The sequence below is a fragment of the Oncorhynchus clarkii genome, chromosome 18, assembly GCF_045791955.1.
Source record: "Oncorhynchus clarkii lewisi isolate Uvic-CL-2024 chromosome 18, UVic_Ocla_1.0, whole genome shotgun sequence".
In the NCBI taxonomy this organism is placed as follows: Eukaryota; Metazoa; Chordata; class Actinopteri; order Salmoniformes; family Salmonidae; genus Oncorhynchus; species Oncorhynchus clarkii.
The window spans coordinates 2,876,964-2,903,441 of NC_092164.1; the positions used below are offsets into that span (position 1 = coordinate 2,876,964).

A 26,478-nucleotide genomic window follows, 5' to 3' on the forward strand; every position below is an offset into this window, starting at 1 on the left:
ATCCAGATCTCGCGAGCTTACATGAAATATCAAGTGTATGTAAACTTGCGAGTTCAGGATGGTTTAAACGAGGCTATTTACCAGCTCATAAACATAATTTTACACAAAACCAAGAACATGTAAAAACGAACTCAAAGTGGACTTTGACGAAATGATGTACATACACTCAGACAAACCCAAAGTCTAGCTAAGTGACTTGAAAAATCATCGTTTTAAATCACGTTCTTCACTCACTCGGTTTGACAATTAAAACCTTTACCAAACGTGATAATACCTTGACGGATTTGTTACCTAGCATGTTTTATATTCTTTCGACATTAGAAAGTTAAACATGCTATTACATACCTACAATGATACATTTGAAACTGACACAACCACTATCGACATAACAACACAGTTCTGTGGTTTCTACCCGGAACTTCCTGTTCCCAACTACGACATGTTCAACAGCGTCATCTTCTCCTCTGGTGTACTGACGTTTACACAAATATATATATATATATATATATATATATGTTGCTATGTTATTCAGGAACGTGTCAAGACCTGACCCTCAGAGCCTACCTTCTGTTGACCCTGTTGACTCAATTCAACAACAGAGCGATACGATCCTTGTTTCAGCAGGATGTTGTATCTATCTATACCTTATGTCATGTCTTATTGGAATGGATTTATTGATAAAATCTGTTAGAACAAAGTTTGGATGTTGCCACACACATACCTACTTGTTAACAAAATTAAGGAAGTTTCCTTTAAAATTATTCATAAATATTATCCTGCCAACCACTGCCAACCACTATATGAAGAAGTTTAAGGAAAACATCAACTCAAATTGCTCCTTTTGTAATGACCACCCAGAAACAGTGTTGCATCTTTTTTGGCATTGTATGCATGTAAGAAAACTTGTCTTGTGGCAAGACATCAGTAGGTTTATAATTGAACACTTTTATGAAGATTTTACACTATTGTGGAGAGATGTACTGTTTGGATTCTTTACATGCAATGGAAATAAGCTGAAACATTTTGATGTATCTAATTTCATTATTCTTTTGGCCAAATTTCATATACACAAATGTAAATTTACAAACAGAAAACCACATTTTCGTACCCTACAAAAAGGAAATTGAACTGTATTTTAAGACGGTTAAATGCTCTACTAACAAAAAAGCTGTTAGAATTGGTAATATATGCATGTCCCTTAAGGTCCTTATGTAATTGTAATGTGATATTGTACCCCCTAGCTCGATTGTCCATTGTTCGTAATCTATGTATGCTTGTGTTCCCTCATGTGCTTTATGTATTGATTTGTTGTTAATAAAATAATAATAATAATAATAATAAAATAACATTTACACAAATATAACGTGTCTGCCGCCACCTACTGTAAGGTTAATAAACTGTAGAAGAAAATACATTTCCTTTACGGAAAAGGGGAGGGGGAACAACGACGTCAAAACAAAATACAAAAATAGATCAATAACAACATCCCACTCCTTCAGTCACAGTCCGATTCAAATCACATCCCTACACAGTCTCATGGGCCTCGTAGGGAGGAACATCTTCAGTCAGTATTCCCTGCAATCAGTGGTGTAAAGTACTTAAGTACAAATATTTAAGTGCCACATCAGTAGTTTTGGGGGTATCTGTACTTTACTTTTGATATTTTGACAACTTCTACTTTTACTCCACTACATTCCTAAAGAAAATAATGTACTTTCAACTCCATACATTTTCCCTGACACCCAAAAGTACTCCTTACATTTTGAATGATCAGCAGGACAGAATTTTTTTAAAATTCGCGCATCCCTACTGCATCTGATTTGGCGGACTCACCAAACACAAATACTTTATTTTTAAATTATGGATTTTTGATTATGAGTTTTGATGTCGTTGTTCCCCCTCCCCTTTTCCGCAAAGGAAATTTATTTTCTTCTACAGTTTATTAACCTTACAGTAGGTGGCGGCAGACACGTTATATTTGTGTAAATGTCAGTATACCAGAGAATAAGAATACGATGATGCTGTTGAACATGTCGTAGTTGGGAACAGGAAGTTTCGGGTCGAAACGACAGAGCTGTGTTGTTGTGTCGATAGTGGTTGTGTCCGTTTCAAATGTATCATTGTAGGTATGTAATAGCATGTTTAAACTTTCTAATGCCGAGAGAATATATAACATGCTAGGTAACAAATCCGTCAAGGTATTATCACGTTTGGTAAAGGTTTTAATTGTATGTGTTATTTTGTGGTCAAACCGAGTGAGTGAAGAACGTGTTAAAAAAATATTTTACAAGTCACATAACTAGACTTTGGCTTGATCTGACTGTATGTACAAAATTTCGTCAAAGTCATTTCATAAAGATTCCACTTATTTGAGGTCGTTTTTACATGTTCTTGGTTTTGTGTAAAATGTTGTTTATTAGCTGGTAAATAGTCTCGTCCAAACCATCCTGGTCTCGCGAGTTTACATACCCTGTTTCGTTAATGTAAGCTCCGGAGATCAGGGTGGTTCGTACGACGCAAGTCAAAAGGCGGCAACGGTTTCGGTTGTCTTTCAAGGAGTTTGCTCGTGGTGAAATGGTGACATCAGGCTGCGTGATGGAGTGTCAAAATAGAGGGAAGCTAACTGAAGTTATCCTTCACCATTTGGAGAGAGAGGCCAACTGCATGGAATGGCGTCGATTAATGCAAATGAATCGGAGCACGTATCAAACTCATTCCATGGAGGACCAAGGGTCTGCGGGTTTTCGCTCCACCAATTAGAAATCTCATCTGATTGTATAAGTTTTAATTGAAATGGGGGGGAAGGAACCGAGGAGAGTCGGCCCTCAATGGATTGAGTTTGACACCCCTGAAACAATGGAAATGGAGAGTTTGAGAAGCAACAGCTGTGCTGGAATGCGATCAATGTGGGGGACAGTTCTGATGATATGGAGTGGGAGGATGAGGATGAATGTGGAGGACAGAGATATTGATACTGGAAGCAGAGGCGCATGTGTAACAGTATAATTTCAAACCGTCCCCTCGCCCATACCCGGGCGCGAACCAGGGACCTTCTGCACACATCAACAGTCACCCTCGAAGCATCGTTACCCAGCGCTCCACAAAAGCCGCGGCCCTACTTGATTAATGAATTAAGGTCACCAATTAGAAATCTCATCTGATTGTATAAGTTTTAATTGAAATGGGGGGGAAGGAACCGAGGAGAGTCGGCCCTCAATGGATTGAGTTTGACACCCCTGAAACAATGGAAATGGAGAGTTTGAGAAGCAACAGCTGTGCTGGAATGCGATCAATGTGGGGGACAGTTCTGATGATATGGAGTGGGAGGATGAGGATGAATGTGGAGGACAGAGATATTGATACTGGAAGCAGAGGCGCATGTGTAACAGTATAATTTCAAACCGTCCCCTCGCCCATACCCGGGCGCGAACCAGGGACCTTCTGCACACATCAACAGTCACCCTCGAAGCATCGTTACGCAGCGCTCCACAAAAGCCGCGGCCCTTGCAGAGCAAGGTCTCAGTGACGTCACTGATTGAAACGCTATTTAGCGCCCACGCTAACTAAGCTAGCCGTTTCACATCCGTTACACATGTAGTATAGAAACTCCAGAGGCCCACGGTAGGGAGCTAGAATAATAATGTGTTAGTTAGAGTGGAAAGTTGGGAGGTGTTTGAGGAGACCACAGGGCCCCATTTACACCCTGATTAACCAAGGCCATAAAAAGAGGTGTAGTTAAACTGGGACGTAGCCGTGTAAATTAGAACTTGTTCTGAAGGAGCCTACCTGGTTAAATAAAGGTGAAATAAAACATTGAAAGTGGTAGATTGTTAATATCTTGTGCTGGTCAGGTTCAGCAAGGGAAGATTCTTCAAATGGAAAATCATAATGGGACGAAGCTCAGAAGCCATGACCCTGGAGCTGATGCTACATTGAAGGGAGTAATAGTCTCTGAGGTCCCAATATCTATGTCCATGGATGATATTGTTAAAGAACATGTGAAGGGAGACAGAGTGGTTGAATCCTTAAGGTTGATCAGCAGGAAAGAGGGTTAAAGAAGTGAAAGCTTATCAGTGCTGTTGAGGTGTTAGAAGGTTTTGTCTGGAAAAGTACAGAATAGGATTCCTTAGCTTCACTGTCAGAGATTTTGACCCAGCCTCATTAATAAACCAATCAACTGTATTTATAAAGCCCTTCATATATCAGCGGATGTCACAAAGTGCTGTACAGAAACCCAGCCTAAAACCCCAAACAGGAAGCAATGCAGGTGTAGAAGCACAGTGGCTAGGAAAAACTCCCTAGAAAGGCCAGAACCAAGGAAGAAACGTTGAGAGGAACCAGGCTATGAGGGATGGCCAGTCCTCTTCTGGCTGTGCTGGGTGGAGATTATAACAGAACATTGCCAATATGTTCAAAAGTTCATAGATGACCAGCATTGTCAAATAATAATAATCACAGTGGTTGTCGAGGGTGCGACAGGTCAGCCCCTCAGGAGTAAATTTCAGTTGGCTTTTCATAGCCGATCATTATGAGTATCTCTACCGCTCGTGCTGTCTCTAGAGAGTTGAAAACAGCAGGTCTGGGACAGGTAGCACGTCCGGTGAACAGGTCAGGGTTCCATAGCAGAACAGTTGAAACTGGAGCAGCAACAGTGAATCATCACAGTGTTTTTAAATGCCAAAGAATGGGACATGTAGCTGTTGAGTGAAAAGATGTGCCAAGTGTGGTGGGGAACATGATTACAGTGAATGTTGGAGCATTGTGACGGTGAAGTGTTGCAATTGTGCGAAGGACACAGAGAGCAGCATATGGTGGATGCCAGGTGCAGAGAGATGCTCAGATATAGAATCCGTCATGATGTATCATATGCAGAGGCTGTAAGACAGACTGGTGGAACTACAGTGCAGACTGATGGAGCTTAATACAGTGAAGACAAGGTTATTCATAAAATAGTACATAGTGCTGCCTGAAACATACTGTGATCTTGTACTAAATGGTTGTTGAGTCATTTATGCATTGATGTGAATTTAGGAAATCTACTATAGATTAAGTGCACTTATGTTGTGCAATTTAAAATGTGTACTTTGTGTCTAATGTGAATGAATGTTTTGTCAAGGATTATCTACCTGATCTACTGAAATGAGATAATTGAACATTAAAAAATAGAAAATATTTTTACAGAATAAAGTGCCAGAACTGTCAAGAAAATAACTTTTGTGTCCGTTTGTCTTTATTACTACAGACCGACTCAGATTAAGTCTGAGGCCGGCAACATCAACAGTGAGGACAAACCCAGCCTGTCTCTCTCCTTCCACACTGAGTAGAAACCTACAGTCACTGGGTCCTGATTGTGACAGTGGAGCCCAGTTTGCTCTGCAGGATCCAGAGATGGAATCAGTGAAGCTAGAAGACTGCAGTCAAACACTGGAGCTGAATGTCAACATTAAAGATGAAGAAGAGGAGGAGAAGATTAGGACAACTGTTAGTCATGGTAAGAGCTGGTTCTATCTATAAGTTATCTTCATATATTAGACCTCCATAAGTTATGACCAGTCTATTGCTAGGTTGAATTCTGTAATTCTGACATCACACATCCCTGAATAACTCAAGACTTCACAGCGAAGCAAAAACTATTTAAACTTGTAACGCCTGCCTTTGCCCACACATTGTCTCAAGAACGTTGAAAATGTTTAATACCCTCAATCACCAAGTTAGGCATACCTCATTTCAAAATAGGCCATGGCATCATCACTGTCGATATTGAATTATAATTTGTTTGCTGCACAGAATATCAGATCTCAACAACGATTGGAGAAGTGTTGAACATAACCAGTAGACTACCACATCCTGATGATTTATATCTGATGCATATATAATTAAGATTTTATAGATAAATTTGTAGAAACATCTCAAGGATGATCAATGGAAACAGGATGCACCTGAGTTAATTTCAAAAGTTTGGGGTCACTTAACACCAGTCTCAACGTCAACAGCGAAGAGGCGACTCCGGGATGCTGGCCTTCTAGGCAGAGTTGCAAAGGCCAGTTTTATTGCTTCTTTAGTCAGAACCACAGTTTTTAGCTGTACTAACATACATTTAGAAAGGTTTTCTAATGATGAATTAGCCTTTTAAAATGATCAACTTGGATTAGCTAACACAACATGCCATTGGATCACAGGAGTGATGGTTGCTGATAATGGGCCTCTGTACGCCTATGTAGATATTCCATAAAATATCTGCCGTTTCCAGCTACAATAGTCATTTACAACAATAACAATGTCTTCACTGTATTTCTGATCAATTTGATGTTATTTTAATGGACAATCAATGTGCTTTTCTTTCAAAACAAGGACATTTCTAAGTAACCCCAAACTTTTGAATTTATTCATTTATTTCACCACTAATGGTAGTGTATTTATTTTATTTTGATTTTTTTACCTTTATTTTATGTCTAAACCTGTTTTCGCTTTGTCATTATGGGGTATATAACATAACAATGTGGAAAAAGTCAAGTGGTCTGAATACTTTCCATTTCTCCCATTTTGGTACGTTACAGCCTTATTCTAAAATTGATGACATGTTTTTCCTCGTCAATCTACACACAATATCCCATAATGACATCACAATACCCCATAATGACATCACAATACCCCATAATGACACCACAATACCCCATAATAACAAAGCCAAAACAGGTTTTTAGAAAGTCTTGCAAATGTAAAAAAATTAGATGATCCTTGACATGTTTCTACAACTTGGAGTCCACCTGTGGTAAATTCAATTGATTGGACATGATTTGGACAGGCACACACCTGTCTATGTCAGGTCCCACAGTTGACAGTGATTGTCAAAGTAAAAACCAAGTCATGAGGTGGAAGGATTTGTCCGTAGAGCTCCGAGACAGGATTGTGTCGGCACAGATCTGGGGACCGGTACCGAAACATTTCTGCTGCATTAAATGTCCCCAAGAACACAGAGGCCTCCATTATTCTTCAGTGGAAGAAGTTTGGAACCACCAAGACTCTTCCTAGAGCGGGCCACCCGGCCAAACTGAGCAATCGGGGGAGAAGGGCCTTGGTCAGGGAGGTGGCCAAGAACCCGATGGTTCTTCTCTGTCAGAGCTCCAGAGTTCCTCTATGGAGATGAGAGAATCTTCCAGAAGGACAACCATCTCTGCAGGACTCCACTAAATCAGGCCTTTATGGCAGAGTGCCCAGACAGAAGCCACTCATCAGTAAAAGGCACATGACAGTCCGCTTGGAGTTTGTCAAAAGGCATCTAAAGGATTCTGACCATGAGAAACAAGATTCTCTGGTCTGATGAAACCAAGATTGAACTCTTTGGCCTGAATGCCAAGTGTCATGTCTGGAGCAAACCTGGCACCATCCCTACAGTGAAGCATAGTGGTGGCAGCAGCATGCTGTGGGGATATTTTTCAGCGGCAGGGACTGGGTGACTAGTCAGGATCAAGGGATAGATGAACGTAGCAAAGTATAGAGAGATCATTGATGAAAACCTACTTGAGAGCGCTCGGGACCTCAGACTGGGGTGAAGGTTCACCTTCCAACAGGACAACGACACGAAGCACACAGCCAAGACAACGTGGGAGTGGCTTCGGTACAAGTCTCTGAATGTCATTGAGTGGCCAAGCCAGAGCCTGGACTTGAACCCGATCAAACATCTCTGGAGAGACCTGAAAATAGTTTTGCAGAGACGCTCCCCATCCAACCTGGCAGAGCTTGAGAGAATCTGCAGAGAAGAATGGGAGAAACTCCCCAAATACAAGTGTGCCAAGCTTGTAGCTTCATACCCAACAAGACTCAAGGCTGTAATCGTATTGTGTGTAGAGCGATGAGAAAAAAAAACACAACTTAATCCATTTTAGAATAAAGCTGTAATGTAACAAAATGTGGAAAAAGTAAAGTGGTCTGAATACTTTATGAATGCATTGTAGATGTTATTTCATGCTACTGAGACTTGTATGGGTGACAACAGTATTGTCAGCATTTGTTTTATTCACTGGGCTATCTGGAGTGATCAGAGAGTAGACTAAAGAAGTGGAGTAGACAAACCGCCAGTGTTTTAAAGTTCTCTGAAATGAGTCTGTATAGTTACTAACCCTGGTGATGTTGAGTGGAGGATGATATAGCTCATCATTTTCACGACTTTTTCCTCTTTTTAGTGTTTGACTCCTACCCAGTATTAGAATAGTTTTATTCCCATTCCCATACAGCCTACTGAAATGAATACATACACTACCGTTGAAAAGTTTAGGGTCACTAGGGATGTTATTTTAATGGACAAAAACCTGAGATAAAAATCCAACCAGGAAGTGGGAAATCTGAATTTGGTCTATATTCAACTCGGCTCCTATTGACGATACAGTGGGATATTGGTAATGTTGCACTTCCTACGGCTTCCACTAGATGTCAACAGTCTTTAGAACTTTGTCTGACGCTTCTACTGTGAAGTGGCACTGAAGGAGAGTGGAAAGAGTCAGAGGTCTGCCAGCAGCCACGAGCTGACCATGCCCGTTCACATGAGAGTATGCACCAGTTCCATTTGCTTTTCTGAAGACAAAGGAATTCTCCGGTTGGAACATTATTGAAGAATTATGTTAAAAACATCCTAAAGATTGATTCAATACATTGTTTGACATGTTTCTACTGACTGTTATGGAACTTTTTGATATTTTGTCTGCTGTTAGTGAATTCGCTTCGTGACTTTGGATTTGTTTACCAAACGCGCTAACAAAAGTAACTATTTGGACATAAATGATGGACATTACCGAACAAAACTAACATTTCTTGTGGGAGTCCTGGGAGTGCATTCCGACGAAGATCAGCAAAGGTAAGTGAAGATTTATAATGCTTTTTATTTTGTTGACTGCTTAATATGGCGGTTATATTTGTGTCTTGATGGGCTCTGAGCGCCGACTCAGATTATTGCATGGTTTAATTTTTCCGTAAAGCTTTTTTGAAATCTGACACAGCGGTTGCATTAAGGAGAAGTGCATCTAAAATTTTGCATAACAGTTGTGTGGCTCTCGTAAGGCGACAATGTAAACTCAGATTTTTGGATATAAATATGAACTTTACCGAACAAAACATGCATGTATTGTGGAACATGAAGTCCTATGAGTGTCATCTGATGAAGATCATTAAAGGTTAGTGATTAATTTGATCTATATTTCTGCTTTTTGTGAATCCTCTCTTTGGCTGGATTAATGGCTGTGTTATTCTGTGAATAGGCACTCACCTAACATAATCGTTTGGTTTGCTATCGGCGTAAAGCCTTTTTGAAATCGGAGACTGTGGATGGATTTACAACGAGTGTATCTTTAAAATGGTGTAAAATACATGTATGTTTAATTATGGGATTTCTGTTGTTTTTAACTTGGCACCCTGCAGTTTCACTGGCTGTTGAAGAGGTGGGATGCTACCGTATCACGTACCCTAGAGAGGTTAACTGCCTTGTTCAGGGGCAGAACGGCAGATTTTTACCTTGTCAGCTCGAGGATTCGATCTTGCAACCTTTCGGTTGCTCTAACCACTAGGCTACCTGTCACCCGTTATGGCCAGAAGAGGACTGATCACCGCTCTGAGCCTGGTTCCTCTCTAGGTTTCTTCCTAGGTTCCTGCTTTCTAGGGATTTTTTTGTGGCCACTGTGCTTCTACATCTGCATTGCTTGCTCTTTGGGGATTTTAGGCTGGGTTTCTGTTAGGCACTTTATGAAAACTACTGATGTAAAATGGGCTTCATAAAATACATTTGATTAACATGTATATCACACCAACTGACTGGTTCTTTTGATATTCACACAGGATACCATGTTGAGACATTCTCTACACCCAGAGAGCAACAGCAGGAAGATCAGAGAGCTAAGAGGTCTCATCACTGCCCACATTGTGAAGAGATTTTCCCATTTCTATCAAAGCTAAAAATACACCTAAAAATGCACACAGGAGAGAAGCCATACTCCTGCTCAGACTGTGGAAAATGCTTCACAACATCAACTGATCTAAAACTTCATCAGAGAACACACACCGGAGAGAAGCCTTACTCCTGCTCTGACTGTGGGGCGAGTTTCTCTCATCTGGGCACCTTAAAAACACACCAACGTATACACACAGGAGAGAAGCCTTACTCCTGCTCTGACTGTGGAAAATGCTTCACAACATCAACTGATCTAAAAGTTCATCAGAGAACACACACAGGAGAGAAGCCTTACTCCTGCTCTGACTGTGGAAAATGCTTCACAACGTCAACTTATCTAAAAGTTCATCAGAGAACACACACAGGAGAGAAGCCTTATTCCTGCTCTGACTGCGGAAAAAAATTTAAAACATCAAAAGAGCTAAAGGTTCATCAGAGAACACACACAGGAGAGAAGCCTTTCTTCTGCTCTGACTGTGGGGCGAGTTTCTCTCATCTGGGCACCTTAAAAACACACCAACGTATACACACAGGAGAGAAGCCTTACTCCTGCTCTGACTGTGGAACTAGTTTCTCTCAACTTTCCCACTTGAAATCACATGAACGTAAACACACAGGAGAGAAGCCTTACATCTGCTCTGACTGTGGAAAATGCTTCAAAACATCAACTGAGCTAAAAGTTCACCAGCGAACACACACAGGAGAGAAGCCGTACTACTGCTCTGACTGTGGAACTAGTTTCTCTAAATTTTCCCACTTAAAAACACATGAACGTATACATACAGGAGAGAAGCCTTACGTCTGCTCTGACTGTGTGGCGAGTTTCTCTCATCTGGGCACCTTAAAAACACACCAACTTATACACACAGGAGAGAAGCCTTACGTCTGCTCTGACTGTGGAAAATGCTTCACAACATCAACTCATCTAAAAGTTCATCAGAGAACACACACAGGAGAGAAGCCGTATTACTGCTCTGACTGTGGAACTAGTTTCTCTCAACTTTCCCACTTAAAATCACATGAACGTATACACACAGGAGAGAAGCCCTATTACTGCTCTGACTGTGGAAAACGTTTTAAAACATCAACTGAGCTAAAAGTTCATCAGAGAACACACACATGAGAGATGCCTGCTTACGTCTTGTCTGATTATTGGGTGAGTTTCTCTCACCATAGCAACTTAACACACCAATGTATACATACACACAGGGGAGAAGCCTTACTCTGTGGAGAGGTGGGCTTGTAAGTCAAACGTCTAGCCAAAGGCTGCGTGTTTGAATCTCATCAGAGAGGACTTTAGCATTTTAACTAATTAGCAACTTTGCAACTTCTTACTAATTTTTTAGCTATGTCAGCATGTTAGCTAACCTTTCCCCTAAACCCATTTAACTCTACCTTAAACCCCTCACCCCTAACCTAGTAACAACAAATTGGAATTCGTAACATATCATACATATTACAAGTTTGTAACATATTGTATGAATAGCAATGCGTAAAATAACATACAAATCGTATCATACTGAACAACAATCTAAACGCAACAATTTCAAAGATTTACAGTTTGTATAAGGAAATCAGTCAATTGAAATAAATGAGGCCCCAATCTATGGATTTCACATGACTGGGCAGGGGCTCAGGCATAGGCCCACTTGGGAGCCAGGCCCAGCCAATCAGCACGAATTTATCCCCACAAAAGGTCTTTATTACAGACAGAAATACAACTCAGCCCCCTCCCAGACAATCCTGCAGGTGAAGAGGTACTGGGCTGCCGTGGTTACATGTGATCTGCAGTTGTGAGGCCGGTTGGATGTCCTGCCAAATTCTCTAAAAGGACGTTAGAGGTGGCTTATGGTAGAGATATAAATATTGAGTTCTCCGGCACCAGCTCGGGTGGACATTCCTGCATTCATCATGACAATTGCACATCCCCTGAACTTGAGACATCTGTGACATTGTGTTGTGTGGCCTTTTATTGTCCCCCTGCACAAGGTGCACTTGTGTAATGATAATGCTGTTTTATCAGCATATTTATATGCCACACCTGTCAAGTGGATGGATTATTTTGACAAAGGCTGAAATGCTCATGAACAGGGATGTAAACAAAGTTGTGCACAACATTTGAGAGACGTTAGCTGACGTTGATGGATTGATGGATTTTTTTTTATTTCAGCTCATGAAACCAACACTTTATGTTTAGTTTATATTTTAGTTCAGTTTTTCAGGGAAACAAAGGTTCAATAACATACTAAATGGATGTTTTTTGTATAATAGAATACGTTTTGCTCTGAGACCAGGTTGTCCCTCTGCAGTATTATGTGGGAAGGAGCTATTTTACAATGTTTTAAATGTATTTATTGAACCTTTGTTTAACTAGGCAAGTCAGTTAAGGGCAAATTCTTATTTACAATGATGGCCTAGGAACAGTGGGTTAACTGCCTTGTTCAGAGTGTGATGATCACTTTTCACCATTAGTTTGGTGGGGATTGTTATTCAACTTAATTTAATGATACACAGCTTATGAATACATGTGCTTATTAATTGTCTTTAAAACTAGATATGTTTATTTTAGTTACTGATCATGAATGTGTTTGGATAACTGCATTGAAGCAAACTTTATTGATCTGCCAATGAAAAATAAAGTTACATGAATATGTACTGGTCAACCTCTTCTTCTCTTTAGTATTCAGTTCTTCATATTAGATCTGACAGTATGAATGGTTCTTATGGTTGTATTCAGTTCTGTATTCAGTGCGTAGATTGGGCTGAGAGGTTGCTTGACCTCCTGTAGCAGTGGGACGGCCATGAGACCAGAGGTAGCAGAACTGAGTGCTCGGGTTGGGATCCAGGGTTTGAGCCTGAAGGTAGAGATGGGGCAGTTCTTCTTGCTGCACCGTAAGTAAACACCATTGTCTTGTAGTGGATGTGAGCTTCGACTGGAAGCCAGTGGAATGTACGGAGGAGCAGGGTGACATGGGGGATCTTGGGAAGGTTAAACACCCAGACGGACTGCAGTGTTCTAGATAAGTTCAGTGGAGACCCATCATTCAGGGCAGGTGAGCCACCTGTTTTGAGCCCCGCAGTTTTAGCGATAAAACAGTGTGAAATAAATTATTTGTTTGCAAACAATGTAAAAAAAAACATAATTGAGTTATTAACAAAGCTGCATACAAACATGGACTCTTTTTTTGTTTTCTTGAGTAAGGCCGTGATTGGCTCAGTGTTCTGTCTTTCATGGGGACAATACGTCACTGCCAGGTCTACTTGAAAATTCAAGCCCCTTCGGTGCTGCGAGAGAGTTACATTAGAAGATCCCATCCAAGAAGTCTCACGCTCATTGTCCACAGATAAAATAACATCAAATCATGTGATATCTACAGTCGCTTTGATTGGACTGATCATGTCAACATAATACTTTCAAACTCTGAGCTAGCAGTCATCATCATGAATCAAGTTGACAATCTACTGGCAAATCCTTTTTAATCTTTGTGATATGAAGAGAAATATGAGAAATTATAGATAAAATGTATCGGTTTTCATCAGCCATTGAACATGAACTTTACACAACAAATTGCAAATTCAACAATGAGTGGTTTGGTAGGAATTAGTGGCTAACTGCAAGCATTGCAAAGCAATCATTAGCCTGCTATTCAGTGGAGTGGCTCTGTGGTCTCAAGTCTAAGATTAAGGGGCTCTTTTCCTAGTTCAAAATTGTAAACATTCAACATTGGCCGTGCTGTCGATGAAGCTTGATTTGTGCCGTGCTCAAAACAACATAACTCAGTACTTCAACATCTGACTTGAGTGAGTTCAATACAACTGGGAACTCAGTGAAAAACAAGCTACGACTGAGAAAATACGTTTTGAACTCATCCAACTCGGAATTGTAAATTGGGAACTCGGGCCTCTTTCTTCAGCTACGGCCTGAAGATCACTGACGCCATCATTTTTTCCCCTGAGTTCCCAGTTGTCTTGAAAGCACCATAAATCCAGAGAATGACAGACTTTGATGACAAAATATATCCATGTAACGGATGTGAAATGGCTAGCTAGTTAGCGATGGTGCTCGCTAAATAGCGTTTTAATCGGTGACGTCACTTGCTCTGAGACCTTGAAGTACTGGTTCCCCTTGCTCTGCAAGGACCGCGGCTTTTGTGGAGCGATGGGTAACGATACTTTGTGGGTGACTGTTGTTGATGTGTGCAGAGGGTCCCTGGTTCGCACCCGGGTAGGGGCGAGGGGACGGATCAAAGTTATACGGTTACACCCACGAAGGACTGCCGCCCCACCTTCCTGTTCAAGTGATCACAGCACAACAAGGTGAGTCCAAAAATGTATTGTATGCTGCTGCATAAATGATGTAACATGCCAGGGAGATGTGTATACTGTAGCCTAGAAAGTAATAATAAGTCTGTCGTCTGTAGTGTAGTAAGATGTCAGTAGCCCATGTGCCTCACCCTAATAATTTGGTCTATTTTCACCTCTTAATTTTTCCCACTGTTCTGACTTGGTGGTAGAGAAATGTAATCATTGAATATTGTAAGCTTTTTCATTGTCTGCTTATATGCCCCTTTATTTATCCTACGGTTCTGACTTGGTGTACAGGGAGAACACTGTAAGAACAGCCCATTTTCTGAATTCTGTCGTACATTTCAAAAGTGCTGAACAAAGTTATATTGACTACGTCCGTTATAGCTCGCTCATTAATGTCTTAATCGAAATTACGGAATGCCTCTTATCCGCTTTTCGTCACCTTATGCCATAGTTTGTACATCTCAATTGTCAGTAGAAACCACATTTCTGTAGTAAGAAGACCTACTTTCAAAACTGGTCTTTCTACTAGTCCTGACATGATTTCGAGGCCTGTTCAGAAATCTTGCAACCATAAATGCACTGTGACAAAGGATACTTTAATATTGAATAAAATGTACTTCATAGCATTCATTGGTAAGGTTATCAACAACTTGGATTGTGTAAAGCAGAAACACTAGGTTGAAAGTTATTTTGTAAACTGCAGCAGAGTTGTTGGGGGTAACAGATGTTACTGTCGGTATGGTTTTTGATAAGATGGATAACCTGGGTGTGGATTGTCTCAGCATGATTTAAACCCCCATGTTTGCAAACACAGAAAGGGATCTATTGAAATAGTTTATTGGGGGGTGTGGGAGGGTTTTGGGGAGGGTGTGGTAGAAGTTAATAGGGATTTCTTGGTTTACTTTCTTAGTACAGAATTAGACAGACATGGACCTTAAACATTTGTTTGCGGACCGCCATGATACCATAGGAGGTCTGCATCAACGGACTTCAGTGCAGGTAGTGCCTCATCAGAGAGAGAACATTTCAGTTGCTCTACAGTTCTGAAGCTGAATGTAATGATTATCAGTTCTTTACATGTGTAGTAATATTCAGACACATTCAGTTGTTTCTATATTTATCTATAATTCAGGGTTTTCATACGGGGCTTAAAGTAAATAAATATTAGTGCTTGAAAAAGTCCTTGAATTTGACTTGACACTACGAACCCTGATAGTTCTTACTATGGTGTGAACGGGAAATATAATTGTTTTCTGTGATTGAAATAATACAGTGAAGACAAGGTTATTCATAAAATAGTACATAGTGCTGCCTGAAACATACTGCAACCTTGTACTAAATGTTTTTTTGAGTCATTTATGCATTTACAGTGCCTTGCGAAAGTATTCGGCCCCCTTGAACTTTGCGACCTTTTGCCACATTTCAGGCTTCAAACATAAAGATATAAAACTGTATTTTTTTGTGAAGAATCAACAACAAGTGGGACACAATCATGAAGTGGAACGACATTTATTGGATATTTCAAACTTTTTTAACAAATCAAAAACAAGCAAAATTATTCAGCCCCTTTACTTTCAGTGCAGCAAACTCTCTCCAGAAGTTCAGTGAGGATCTCTGAATGATCCAATGTTGACCTAAATTACTAATGATGATAAATACAATCCACCTGTGTGTAATCAAGTCTCCGTATCAATGCACCTGCACTGTGATAGTCTCAGAGGTCCGTTAAAAGCGCAGAGAGCATCATGAAGAACAAGGAACACACCAGGCAGGTCCGAGATACTGTTGTGACGAAGTTTAAAGCCGGATTTGGATACAAAAAGATTTCCCAAGCTTTAAACATCCCAAGGAGCACTGTGCAAGCGATAATATTGAAATGGAAGGAGTATCAGACCACTGCAAATCTACCAAGACCTGGCCGTCCCTCTAAACTTTCAGCTCATACAAGGAGAAGACTGATCAGAGATGCAGCCAAGAGGCCCATGATCACTCTGGATGAACTGCAGAGATCTACAGCTGAGGTGACTCTGTCCATAGGACAACAATCAGTCGTATATTGCACAAATCTGGCCTTTATGGAAGAGTGGCAAGAAGAAAGCCATTTCTTAAAGATATCCATAAAAAGTGTCATTTAAAGTTTGCCACAAGCCACCTGGGAGACACACCAAACATGTGGAAGAAGGTGCTCTGGTCAGATGAAACCAAAATGGAACTTTTTGGCAACAATGCAAAACGTTATGTTTGGCGTAAAAGCAACACAGCTGAACACACCATCCCCACTGTCAAACATGGTGGTGGCAGCATCATGGTTTGGGCCTGCTTTTCTTCAGCAGGGACAGGGAAGATGGTTAAAATTGATGGGAACATGGATGGAGCCAAATACAGGACCATTCTGGAAGAAAACCTGATGGAGTCTGCAAAAGACCTGAGACTGGGACGGAGATTTGTCTTCCAACAAGACAATGGTCCAAAACATAAAGCAAAATCTACAATGGAATGGTTCAAAAATAAACATATCCAGGTGTTAGAATGGCCAAGTCAAAGTCCAGACCTGAATCCAATCGAGAATCTGTGGAAAGAACTGAAAACTGCTGTTCACAAATGCTCTCCATCCAACCTCACTGCGCTCGAGCTGTTTTGCAAGGAGGAATGGGAAAAAATGTCAGTCTCTTGATGTGCAAAACTGATAGAGACATACCCCAAGCGACTTACAGCTGTAATCGCAGCAAAAGGTGGCGCTACAAAGTATTAACTGAAAGGGGGCTGAATAATTTTGCACGCCCAATTTTTCAGTTTTTGATTTGTTAAAAAAAGTTTGAAATATCCAATAAATGTTGTTCCACTTCATGATTGTGTCCCACTTGTTGTTGATTCTTCACAAAAAAATACAGTTGTATATCTTTATGTTTGAAGCCTGAAATGTGGCAAAAGGTCGCAAAGTTCAAGGGGGCCGAATACTTTCGCAAGGCACTGTATGTAGATTTAGGAAATCTACTATATAGATTAATTGCCCTTATGTTGTGCAATTTAAAATGTGTGCTTTGTGTCTAATGTGAATGAATGTTTTGTCAAGGATTAGCTACCTGATCTACTGAAATGAGATGATTGATTAAGAAAAAAGTGGTTTGCTGATGTCAATGTTTTGAAGAAAGTGCCCCGTGGGTGGTGGGGTTGTGGTATGGGCAGGTTTAAAGCTACCGATAACAAACACGATTGAATTTTTTCGAGACGGGATTCTGAGGCACATTGTCATGCCATTCATCCGCCGCCATCACCTCATGCTTCAGCATGATATTGCACGGCCCCATGTCGCAAGGATCTGTACACAATTCCTGGAAGCTGAAAATGCCCCAGTTCTTCCATGGCCTGCATACTCACCAGACATCTCACCCATTGAGCATGTTTGTGATGCTCTGGATCGACGCGTACGACAGCGTATTCCAGTTCCTGCCAATATCCAGCAACAAGAGGAGTTGGACAACATTCCACAGGCCACAATCAACAGCCAGATCAACTCTATGCAAAGGAGATGTTTCACGCTGCATGAGGACAATGGTGGTCACACCAGATACCTCCTGGTTTTCTGATCCTTGCCACTACATTTTTTTATTTAAGGTATCTGTGATCAACTGATGCATATCTGTCTGTATTCCCAGTTGTGAAATCCATAGATTAGGGCCTAATTTATTTCAGTTGACTGATTTCCTTACATGAACTGTAACTCAGTAAAATATTTTAAATTGTTGCATGTGAAGTTTATATTTTATTATGTGCGCTAAACAAAACAAAAATATATATATATATACATTTTCCTTAAAGTTTATATATTTTCCTTGTCTCATCGCGCACCATCGACTCTTGTGGTGGACCGAGCGCAGTGCGCGCTAACAGAGGTTGCCAGGTCCACGGTGTTTCCTCCGACACATTGGTGCGGCTGGCTTCCTGGTTGGATGGCGCTGTGTTAAGAAGCAGTGCCGCTTGGTTGGGTTGTGTATCGGAGGACGCATGACTTTCAACCTTCGTCTCTCCCGAGCCCGTACGGGAGTTGTAGCGATGAGACAAGATAGTAGCTACTAAACAATTGGATACCACGAAATTGGGGATAAATAAATAAAATAAATTTAAAAAAAATAAATAAAACGTTTTATATATTTTTGAAGTACTAATGTTAGTGTCTGCACGACAACAACAACAAATGATTAAATACATGTAATATTGCCCTTAAACCGTTCAATTGAAATACTTTAGAATTCCATCCATTCCTTCTGGGGAGTGCCAATGGCTTCAAAGCCTCTCATTGGCCAATACATAGAAAATGCAATCGATGGGCCATATACATCAATGGGGATGAAAGTATTTGTGGATAGCAAATTAATAGTGTTATTATTTGACATTTTCAGGATGGGAAAAACTATTTCAGTGGCAACATAAACGACTAAAACCAAATAGAAAGTATGTAGAAAATATATGTAAACAGTCAGGCCCCCATTGTTTTTGTTATAATGTTTAATCATAAGAACACAGCATTAGTCATGTTAAAATGTAGCATTTAAGGAAATTTGCTTAAAAACTGAAAAATTCCCCTCCCGTTTCATGACTGCGAAATGCGCGTCCCCGACAGCGGAAGTTGCAGACAGAGCCCGTTGGTAAACCGGTAAAAAAAGATAACCGTGGTGGAGCGGAAAAATTGCTTTTACGTGGAATAAAACAGCTATATGTATGTATCTCGAGTTCTTATTCCCCAATATTCAAAGGTATTTATGTTAGTTTTGGATTACGCCGTTTCAACTAGAAAACATTGGTAACAGCTAGCTAGCAAGCTAAATTAGCTAGCTAAGCAACGTTAGCATTTCGTAAGTACCTGATAAACAGGCCAAGATTGTTAGCTAACTGGTTAGCTAATCCTAACAGCGCAGTTATCTTTTCTACCACAAACTGAGTATTAAATATGAACACAAATATAGCCATAATACCAACCTTAATGAAAAGACCAGCCAACTAGCTGGCTGAGCTAACGTTACCAATTAACTAACGTTATTATGTTAATGTTTAACTCACTTCATGCTAACTAACTCGCAAACTTCGCTAGTAACGCTAACTATTACGCTAGTTTGTTTATTGGGGTTTCCACTATTTGAAGCCCTCACATTGAACAGAACAGACATATAACAATGTCTACATGTTACCATGCTCTAAAAAAAATATGATCTTACTCTTCCATAGATCCCTCTATCTGCCGACCTCTCTTTGTGACTAGAACTGCCTGAACAGCGAGAGTGTGTGTGTTTCGGACCAGGGTGACTGTGTGTGAAGAATACACTCTGTGTTTGCGAGGCCCTGTAGGTAACTCCTCCAGACCCCAGAGTGAGGATTGTGTGTGACAATGGGGGACATCAGTGATCTGGACAGACGGATAGAACAACTTAAGCGTTGTGAACTCATCAGGGAAAATGAAGTCAAAGCACTGTGTGCCAAGGCCAGGTAATTAAACACAAAGGCCATATTACTTTACATTTTTCATACTATCTAAATCTTCATCACTAAGCCTGTCGTTTGTACGTTACTCTCCTCTACCAGAATCTCCCTGTAACACAGAGGGTGGATTCTCCAGTTTCTGTGAGTATTTTCAGAATAGAAGACACCTTGATTACTTTGTAGATCTGCCTAGACTGCCATTTATTTGCACTTCCCAATCTGAGCCCTCATGTTACGTGTAATGTTGGCTGGCTGAATACATTAAGGTGGGAATGTAAACACTAGGCTTTAGAACACCAGTTAACTGTAAAGTCTAGCTCATACTTGGTCTAACGACATGTTTGTAGGCAATTAGAATGCGACCAGTGTCACTGGTCAAAACAACATTTGATTTATACTCCTGTGGAATGTCTGTAGACCAGTCGCAATGACTGTCACTTTCCTTGTCGCACAGGCGTGAAAAAAGTTTACTTCTCTGCGACTCGCAGTGTCCGTTGATGTGGTTACCGTACTGTCACAGCAACTAGACCAAATCCTCCTATGATGATGCAGTTAAAAAAAAATAATCTCAGAATGACCTACTTTTATTTTGTCACACTATGGCACTAAGCTATTTTCTGTAAGCTCGCCATTACCTTGTAAATAATTATGTTGGTTTATTTTCCTGTAATAATGGATCACAAGTAACTAAAGTTTAGACGTTGTCAGCTATACTCTGGTCATTATTTGAACTGGCTAGACAACGAACCAAAACGTGGTTTAGAAAATAGCTTTTAGTTGCCTGGCTTGCTAGCTTGACATTTACTGAATTAATTTTTAAACGGATGGGTTTTATTGGTGTTAAAATAAAATATGCTATTTAGAGCACTGGGGTGCTGATGTCATGCAGAGGCTGTTTTGTTTATACTTTTTCATAAGTGTATAGTTTGATGTCGGACGACGATAGAATGTTCATGATGTCGCTAAGACAATTGTCTACAGACATGTCGATAGACAGACTGTAAACCTGACTTAATTGTAAATGGCCATATTGGCATTGTTGCATCATCGGTAGGAGAGTTTTGAAATTCCTGATTTTACTGAGATCATGCATACCTAAATGAGCTATACTTTGCTGGTGTCAAACCATTATGAAAACATGATACATGTTTTGAAAGCTGAGAAACGGCCCTTTCAAATTTCAAAACGTAAATCAAATGGTAATCAGTCAAGAAAAAACACCTGTGAAAATGTGCCATACACTTTTTCCCCCCAAACAACTGCAATTTACACTTCCTAATGAAGATAAAGAAACACTTAGAGTATATTGAGTCTTCCTTGTTTTGTATTTAAAATAAGGTTTTACATGTCTTTTATGTTTTTTTTACCTTTTTACCTTTATTTAACCAGGCAGGTCAGTTAAGAACAAATTCTTATTTTCAATGACGGCCTAGTGGGTTAAATGCCTGTTCAGGGGCAGAATGGCAGATTTGTACCTTGTCAGCTCGGAGGTTTGAACTTGCAACCATCCGGTTACTAGTCCAACGCTCTAACCACTAGGCTACCCTGCCACTCCATACCTTTTAACTGCGAATTAGTTACAGCTGTTTTAAACACCGGTGGTATTTTTGTAGAATTTTAGGGAATGTTCTGCGATCAGACACTTTCTTATTTGGATACTATAGTAAATGCATATATGCACCAAAACATATTACAAATGTAATTTAGTCATACAGAATAAAGTGCCAGAACTGTCAAGAAAATAACTTTTGTGTCCGTTTGTTTTTATTACTACAGGCCGACTCAGATTAAGTCTGAGGCCGGTAACATCAACAGTGAGGACAAACCAATCCTGTCTCTCTCCTTCCACACTGAGTTCAAACCTACAGTCACTGGGTCCTGATTGTGACAGTGGAGCCCAGTTTGCACTGCAGGATCCAGAGATGGCATCAGTGAAGCTGGAAGACTGCAGTCAAACACTGGAGCTGAATGTCAACATTAAAGATGAAGAGGAGGGGAACATTAGGACAACTGTTAGTCATGGTAAGAGCTGGTTCTATCTATAAATTATCTTCATATATTAGACCTCCATAAGTTATGACCAGTCTATTGCTAGGTTGAATTCTGTAATTCTGACATCACACTTCCCTGAACAACTCAAGACTTCCCAGCGAAGCAAAACATTTAAAAACTTGTAACGCCTGCCTTTGCCCACACATTGTCTCAAGAACGTTGAAAATGTTTAATACCCTCAATCACCAAGTTAGGCATACCTCATTTCAAAATAGGCCATGGCATCATCACTGTCAATATTGAATTATAATTTGTTTGCTGCACAGAGTATCAGATCTCAACAACGATTGGAGAAGTGTTGAACATAACCAGTAGACTACCACATCCTGATGATTTATATCTGATACATATATATTTAATATGTCAAGTTGTAGAAACATCTCAAGGATGATCAATGGAAACAGGATGCACCTGAGCTCAATTCAAAAGTTTGGGGTCACTTAATACCAGTCTCAACGTCAACAGTGAAGAGGCGACTCCGGGATGCTGGCCTTCCAGACAGTTTTTAGCTGTACTAACATAAATTCAAAAGGGTTTTGTAATGATCAATTAGCCTTTTAAAATGATACACTTGGATTAGCTAACACAACATGCCATTGGATCACAGATGGTTGCTGATAATGGGCCTCTGTTCGCCTATGTAGATATTCCATAAAATATCTGCCGTTTCCAGCTACAATAGTCATTTACAACAATTGTAATGTCTTCACTGTATTTCTGATCAATTTGATGTTATTTTAATGTTTAATATTTCAAGTTGTAGAAACATCTCAAGGATGATCATTGGAAACAGGAAGCATCTGAACTCAATTTTGAGTCTCTTGTTTTTCTGTTTTAAAAAACAATTAATTTGCTTTGTCATTATGGGGTATTGTGTGTAGATTGCTGAGGATATTTTTTTATTTAGTAAGGCTGTAAAAAAAACATCCCCAGGAAAAACATGTAATCAATTTTAGAATATGGCTGTAACATAACAAAATGTGGTAAATTACTACTAATATCTACATAGGTGTACAGAAGCCCATTATCAGCAACCATCACTCCTATGATCAAAATGCATGTTGTGTTAGCTAATCCAAGTTTATCATTTTAAAAGGCTAATTAATCATTACAAAACCCTTTTGTAATTATGTTAGCACAGCTGAAAACTGTGGTGCTGATAAAAGAAGCAATAAAACGGTCCTTTTTTTAGACTAGTTGAGTATCTGGGTCATTTGTGGGTTCGATTACAGGCTCAAAATGGCCAGAAACAAAGACCTTTCTTCTGAATGCCGTCAGTCTATTCTTGTTCTGAGAAATGAAGGCTATTCCATGCAAAAAATTGCCAAGAAACTGGAGATCTCGTACAAACGCTGTGTACTACCCCCTTCACAGAACAGCGCAAACTGGCTCTAACCAGAATAGAAAGAGGAGTGGGAGGCCCCGGTGCACAACTGGACAAGTACATTAGTGTGTCTAGTTTGAGAAACAGACGTCTCACAAGTCCTGGTTCCTCTCTCGGTTTCTTCCTAGGTTCCTGCTTTCTAGGGAGTTTTTTGTGGCCACTGTGCTTCTACATCTGCATTGCTTGCTCTTTGGGGATTTTAGGCTGGGTTTCTGTTATGCACTTTGACAACTACTGATGTAAAAAAGTGCTTCATAAAATACATTTGATTGGCATGTATATCACACCAGCTGACTGGTTCTTCTGATGTTGTTCACACAGGAGACCATGTTGAGACATTCTCTACATCCAGAGAGCAACAGCAGGAAGATCAGAGAGCTAAGAGGTCTCATCACTGCCCACATTGTGAAAAGATTTTCCCATTTCTATCAAAGCTAAAAATACACCTAAAAATACACACAGGAGAGAAGCCTTACTCCTGCTCTGACTGTGGAAAATGCTTCAAAACATCAACGGTGCTAAAACTTCATCAGAGAACACACACAGGAGAGAAGCCTTTCTTCTGCCCTGACTGTGGAACTAGTTTCTCTCAAGTTTCCCACTTAAAATCACATGAACGTATACATACAGGGGAGAAGCCATACTCCTGCTCTGACTGTGGGAAATGTTTTAAAACATCAAATGACCTAAAAGCTCATCAGAGAACACACACAGGAGAGAAGCCTTTCTTCTGCCCTGACTGTGGAACTAGTTTCTCTCAAATTCCCCACTTAAAATCACATGAACGTATACATACAGGTGAAAAGCCTTATGTCTGCTCTGACTGTGGGGTGAGTTTCTCTCATCTGGGCACCTTAAAAACACACCAACGTATACACACTGGAGAGAAGCCTTACTCCTGCTCTGACTGTGGAAAATGCTTCACAACATCAACTGATCTAAAAGTTCATCAGAGAACACACACAGGAGAGAAGCCTTATTTCTGCTCTGACTGTGGGGCGAGTTTCTCTCATCTGGGCACCTTAAAAACACACCAACTTATACACACTGGAGAGAAGCCTTACTCCTGCTCTGACTGTGGAAAATGCTTCACAACATCAACTGATCTAAAAGTTCATCAGAGAACACACACAGGGGAGAAGCCATACTCCTGCTCTGACTGTGGAAAATGTTTTAAAACATCAAAAGAGCTAAAAGTTCATCAGAGAACACACACAGGAGAGAAGCCTTTCTTCTGCCCTGACTGTGTAAAATGTTTTAAAACATCAACTCAGCTCAAAGTTCATCAGAGAACACACACAGGAGATAAGCCTTACGTCTGCTCTGACTGGAACTAGTTTCTTGCAACTTTCCAACTTAAAATCACATGAACATATATCTATGGATTTCATATTACTGTGCAGGGGCTCAGCCATGGGTGGGACTTGGGATGGCATATAGGCCCACTTGGGAGCCAGGCCCAGCCAATCAGCATGAGTTTTTCCCCACAAAAGGTCTTGATTACAGACAGAAATACTACTCAGCCCCCTCCCAGACAATCCTGCGGGTGAAGAGGTCCTGGGCTGCCGTGGTTACATGTGATCTGCAGTTGTGAGGCCGGTTGGATGTACTGCCAAATTCTCTAAAAGGACGTTAGAGGTGGCTTATGGGAGAGAGATTAATATTGAATTCTCTCCTGCAGTCATCATGACAATTGCACATTCCCTGAACTTGAGACATCTGTGACATTGTGTTGTGTGGTCTTAATGTCCCCCCAGCACAAGGTGCACCTGTGTAATGATAATGCTGTTTTATCAGCATCTTGATATGCCACACCTGTCAGGTGGATGGATTATCTTGACAAAGGCTGAAATGCTCACGAACAGTGATATAAACAAAGTTGTTCACAACATTTGAGAGAAAGTAGCTTTTTCTGTACATGGAACATTGCTGGAGTGTTTTAATTCAGCTCATGAAACCAACACTTTACATGTTTAGTTTATTTACATGTTTATATTTTAGTTCAGTTTACATTGGTAGGCCAATATAATGTAACTTAACATACTAAATGGAGTGGCACGGATGTTTTTGTAATACATAATACGTTTTGCTCAGAGACCAGGTTGTCCTTCGGCAGTATTTTGTGAGAATGAGCTAGTAGACACTAATTTAAAAAATGTGTTGAACCTTTATTTAACTAGGCAAGTCCGTTAAGAACAAATTCTTATTTACAATGATGGCCTAGGAACAGTGGGTTAACTGCCTTGTTCAGAGGCAGAATAACAGATTTTTACCTTGTCAGCTCGGGCATTCGATCTAGCAACCTTTTGGTTACTGGCCCGACGCTCTAACCACTATGCTACCTACCGCCCCTAACATGTATCAGATAGAGATGGTGTGATGATCACTTTTCACCATTAGTTTGGGGGGATTCTTTTACAACTGTATTTAATGATACACAGTTTATGAAATGAATACATGTGTTTATTAATAGTCTTTAAAACTAGATGAGATATTTTAGTTATTGATCATGAATGTGTTGGATAACTGCATTGAAGCAAACTTTATTGATCTGCCAATGAAAAAAAAAGTTACATGAATATGTACTGGTCAACCTCTTCTTCTCTTTAGTATTCAGTTCTTCATATTATATCTGACAGTATGAATGGTTCTTATGGTTGTATTCAGTTCTTCATATTAGATCTGACAGTATGAATGGTTCTTTTGGGCTGAGTGCCTGGAGTGTTTTTGTATGACTACAGTAAGGAGTTCTCTCTGACGCTGTGATGTCACCAGCACATTAAGTACATTCATCTTAAGATTGCCAGGTGAGACAACCACATATCACTATAAATACATTTCTCTTCCTCAATGAGTTAGTGTCACATTATTATTATTTCTATTTTGAAAGGGGGGGGGGGCGATACAAGCTACGACTGAGAAAATACGTTTTGAACTTTCATCCAACTCGGAATTGTAAATTGGGAACTCGGGCCTCTTTCTACAGCTACGACCTGAAGATCACTGACTGACATCATCATGATTCCCTTTTTTCTTCTTCAAGTTCCTAGTTGTCTTGAAACCACCACAAATCCAGAGAATGCCATAATTTGATGGCAAAGTTTGATGACAAAATATGCACACAAATTACTGCCGCGCCACCTTCCTGTTCAAGTGAGCACAGCATAACAAGGTGAGTCCAATAATGTCTTGTATGCTGCTGCATAAATTATGTAATATGCCAGGGAGATGTGTATTCTGTAGCTAAGAAAGTAATAATAAGTGTATGTTGTGTAGTAAGTTGTCAGTAGCCCATGTGCCTCACCCTAATAATTTGGTC

The 26,478-nt window shown here is 40.2% G+C and overlaps 3 protein-coding genes across 6 annotated transcripts in view; 2 read left to right on the top strand and 1 right to left on the bottom strand.

Moving 5' to 3' along the window:
* Positions 1-26,478, bottom strand: part of LOC139372831 (zinc finger protein 850-like) — a 113,412-nt gene that overhangs the window by 11,822 nt on the left and 75,112 nt on the right. The window lies entirely within an intron of this gene.
* Positions 2,087-26,478, top strand: part of LOC139372824 (zinc finger protein 585A-like) — a 64,842-nt gene continuing 40,450 nt past the window's right edge. Inside the window, exon 1 of the mRNA XM_071112641.1 lies at positions 2,087-2,126. Within this exon, the coding sequence (XP_070968742.1) occupies positions 2,113-2,126 (14 nt within the window). The 5' untranslated portion in view covers positions 2,087-2,112. The remainder of the gene's footprint in view (positions 2,127-26,478) is intronic.
* On the top strand, positions 5,374-26,005 carry LOC139372830 (zinc finger protein 135-like). 3 transcript variants are annotated; one of them, XM_071112654.1, is made up of 5 exons: positions 18,880-19,002; positions 19,472-19,729; positions 19,826-19,864; positions 21,500-21,745; positions 23,481-26,005. In XM_071112654.1, the coding sequence occupies exons 2-5, from the start codon at positions 19,699-19,701 to the stop codon at positions 24,494-24,496; spliced, it is 1,332 nt and encodes a 443-aa protein (XP_070968755.1). In that variant the 5' UTR covers positions 18,880-19,002; positions 19,472-19,698; the 3' UTR covers positions 24,497-26,005. The 3 variants fall into 3 exon arrangements, with proteins under 3 accessions (XP_070968756.1, XP_070968754.1, XP_070968755.1); XM_071112653.1 differs by lacking the exons at positions 18,880-19,002; positions 19,472-19,729; positions 19,826-19,864; positions 21,500-21,745 and adding exons at positions 5,389-5,491; positions 9,826-11,056 and having other exon boundaries at positions 23,620-26,005; XM_071112655.1 differs by lacking the exons at positions 18,880-19,002; positions 19,472-19,729; positions 19,826-19,864; positions 21,500-21,745; positions 23,481-26,005 and adding exons at positions 5,374-5,491; positions 9,826-11,333.

Excerpts from the sequence above, each read along its gene's own strand:
- LOC139372830 (XM_071112653.1), top strand. The coding sequence starts at position 5,389 with ATGGAATCAGTGAAGCTAGAAGACTGCAGTCAAACACTGGAGCTGAAT. Across the intron at positions 5,492-9,825 it reads TAGGACAACTGTTAGTCATG|GATACCATGTTGAGACATTC; the intron begins GTAAGAGCTGGT and ends ATATTCACACAG. Across the intron at positions 11,057-23,619 it reads GTTCATCAGAGAACACACAC|AGGAGAGAAGCCTTACTCCT; the intron begins ATGAGAGATGCC and ends AAAAATACACAC.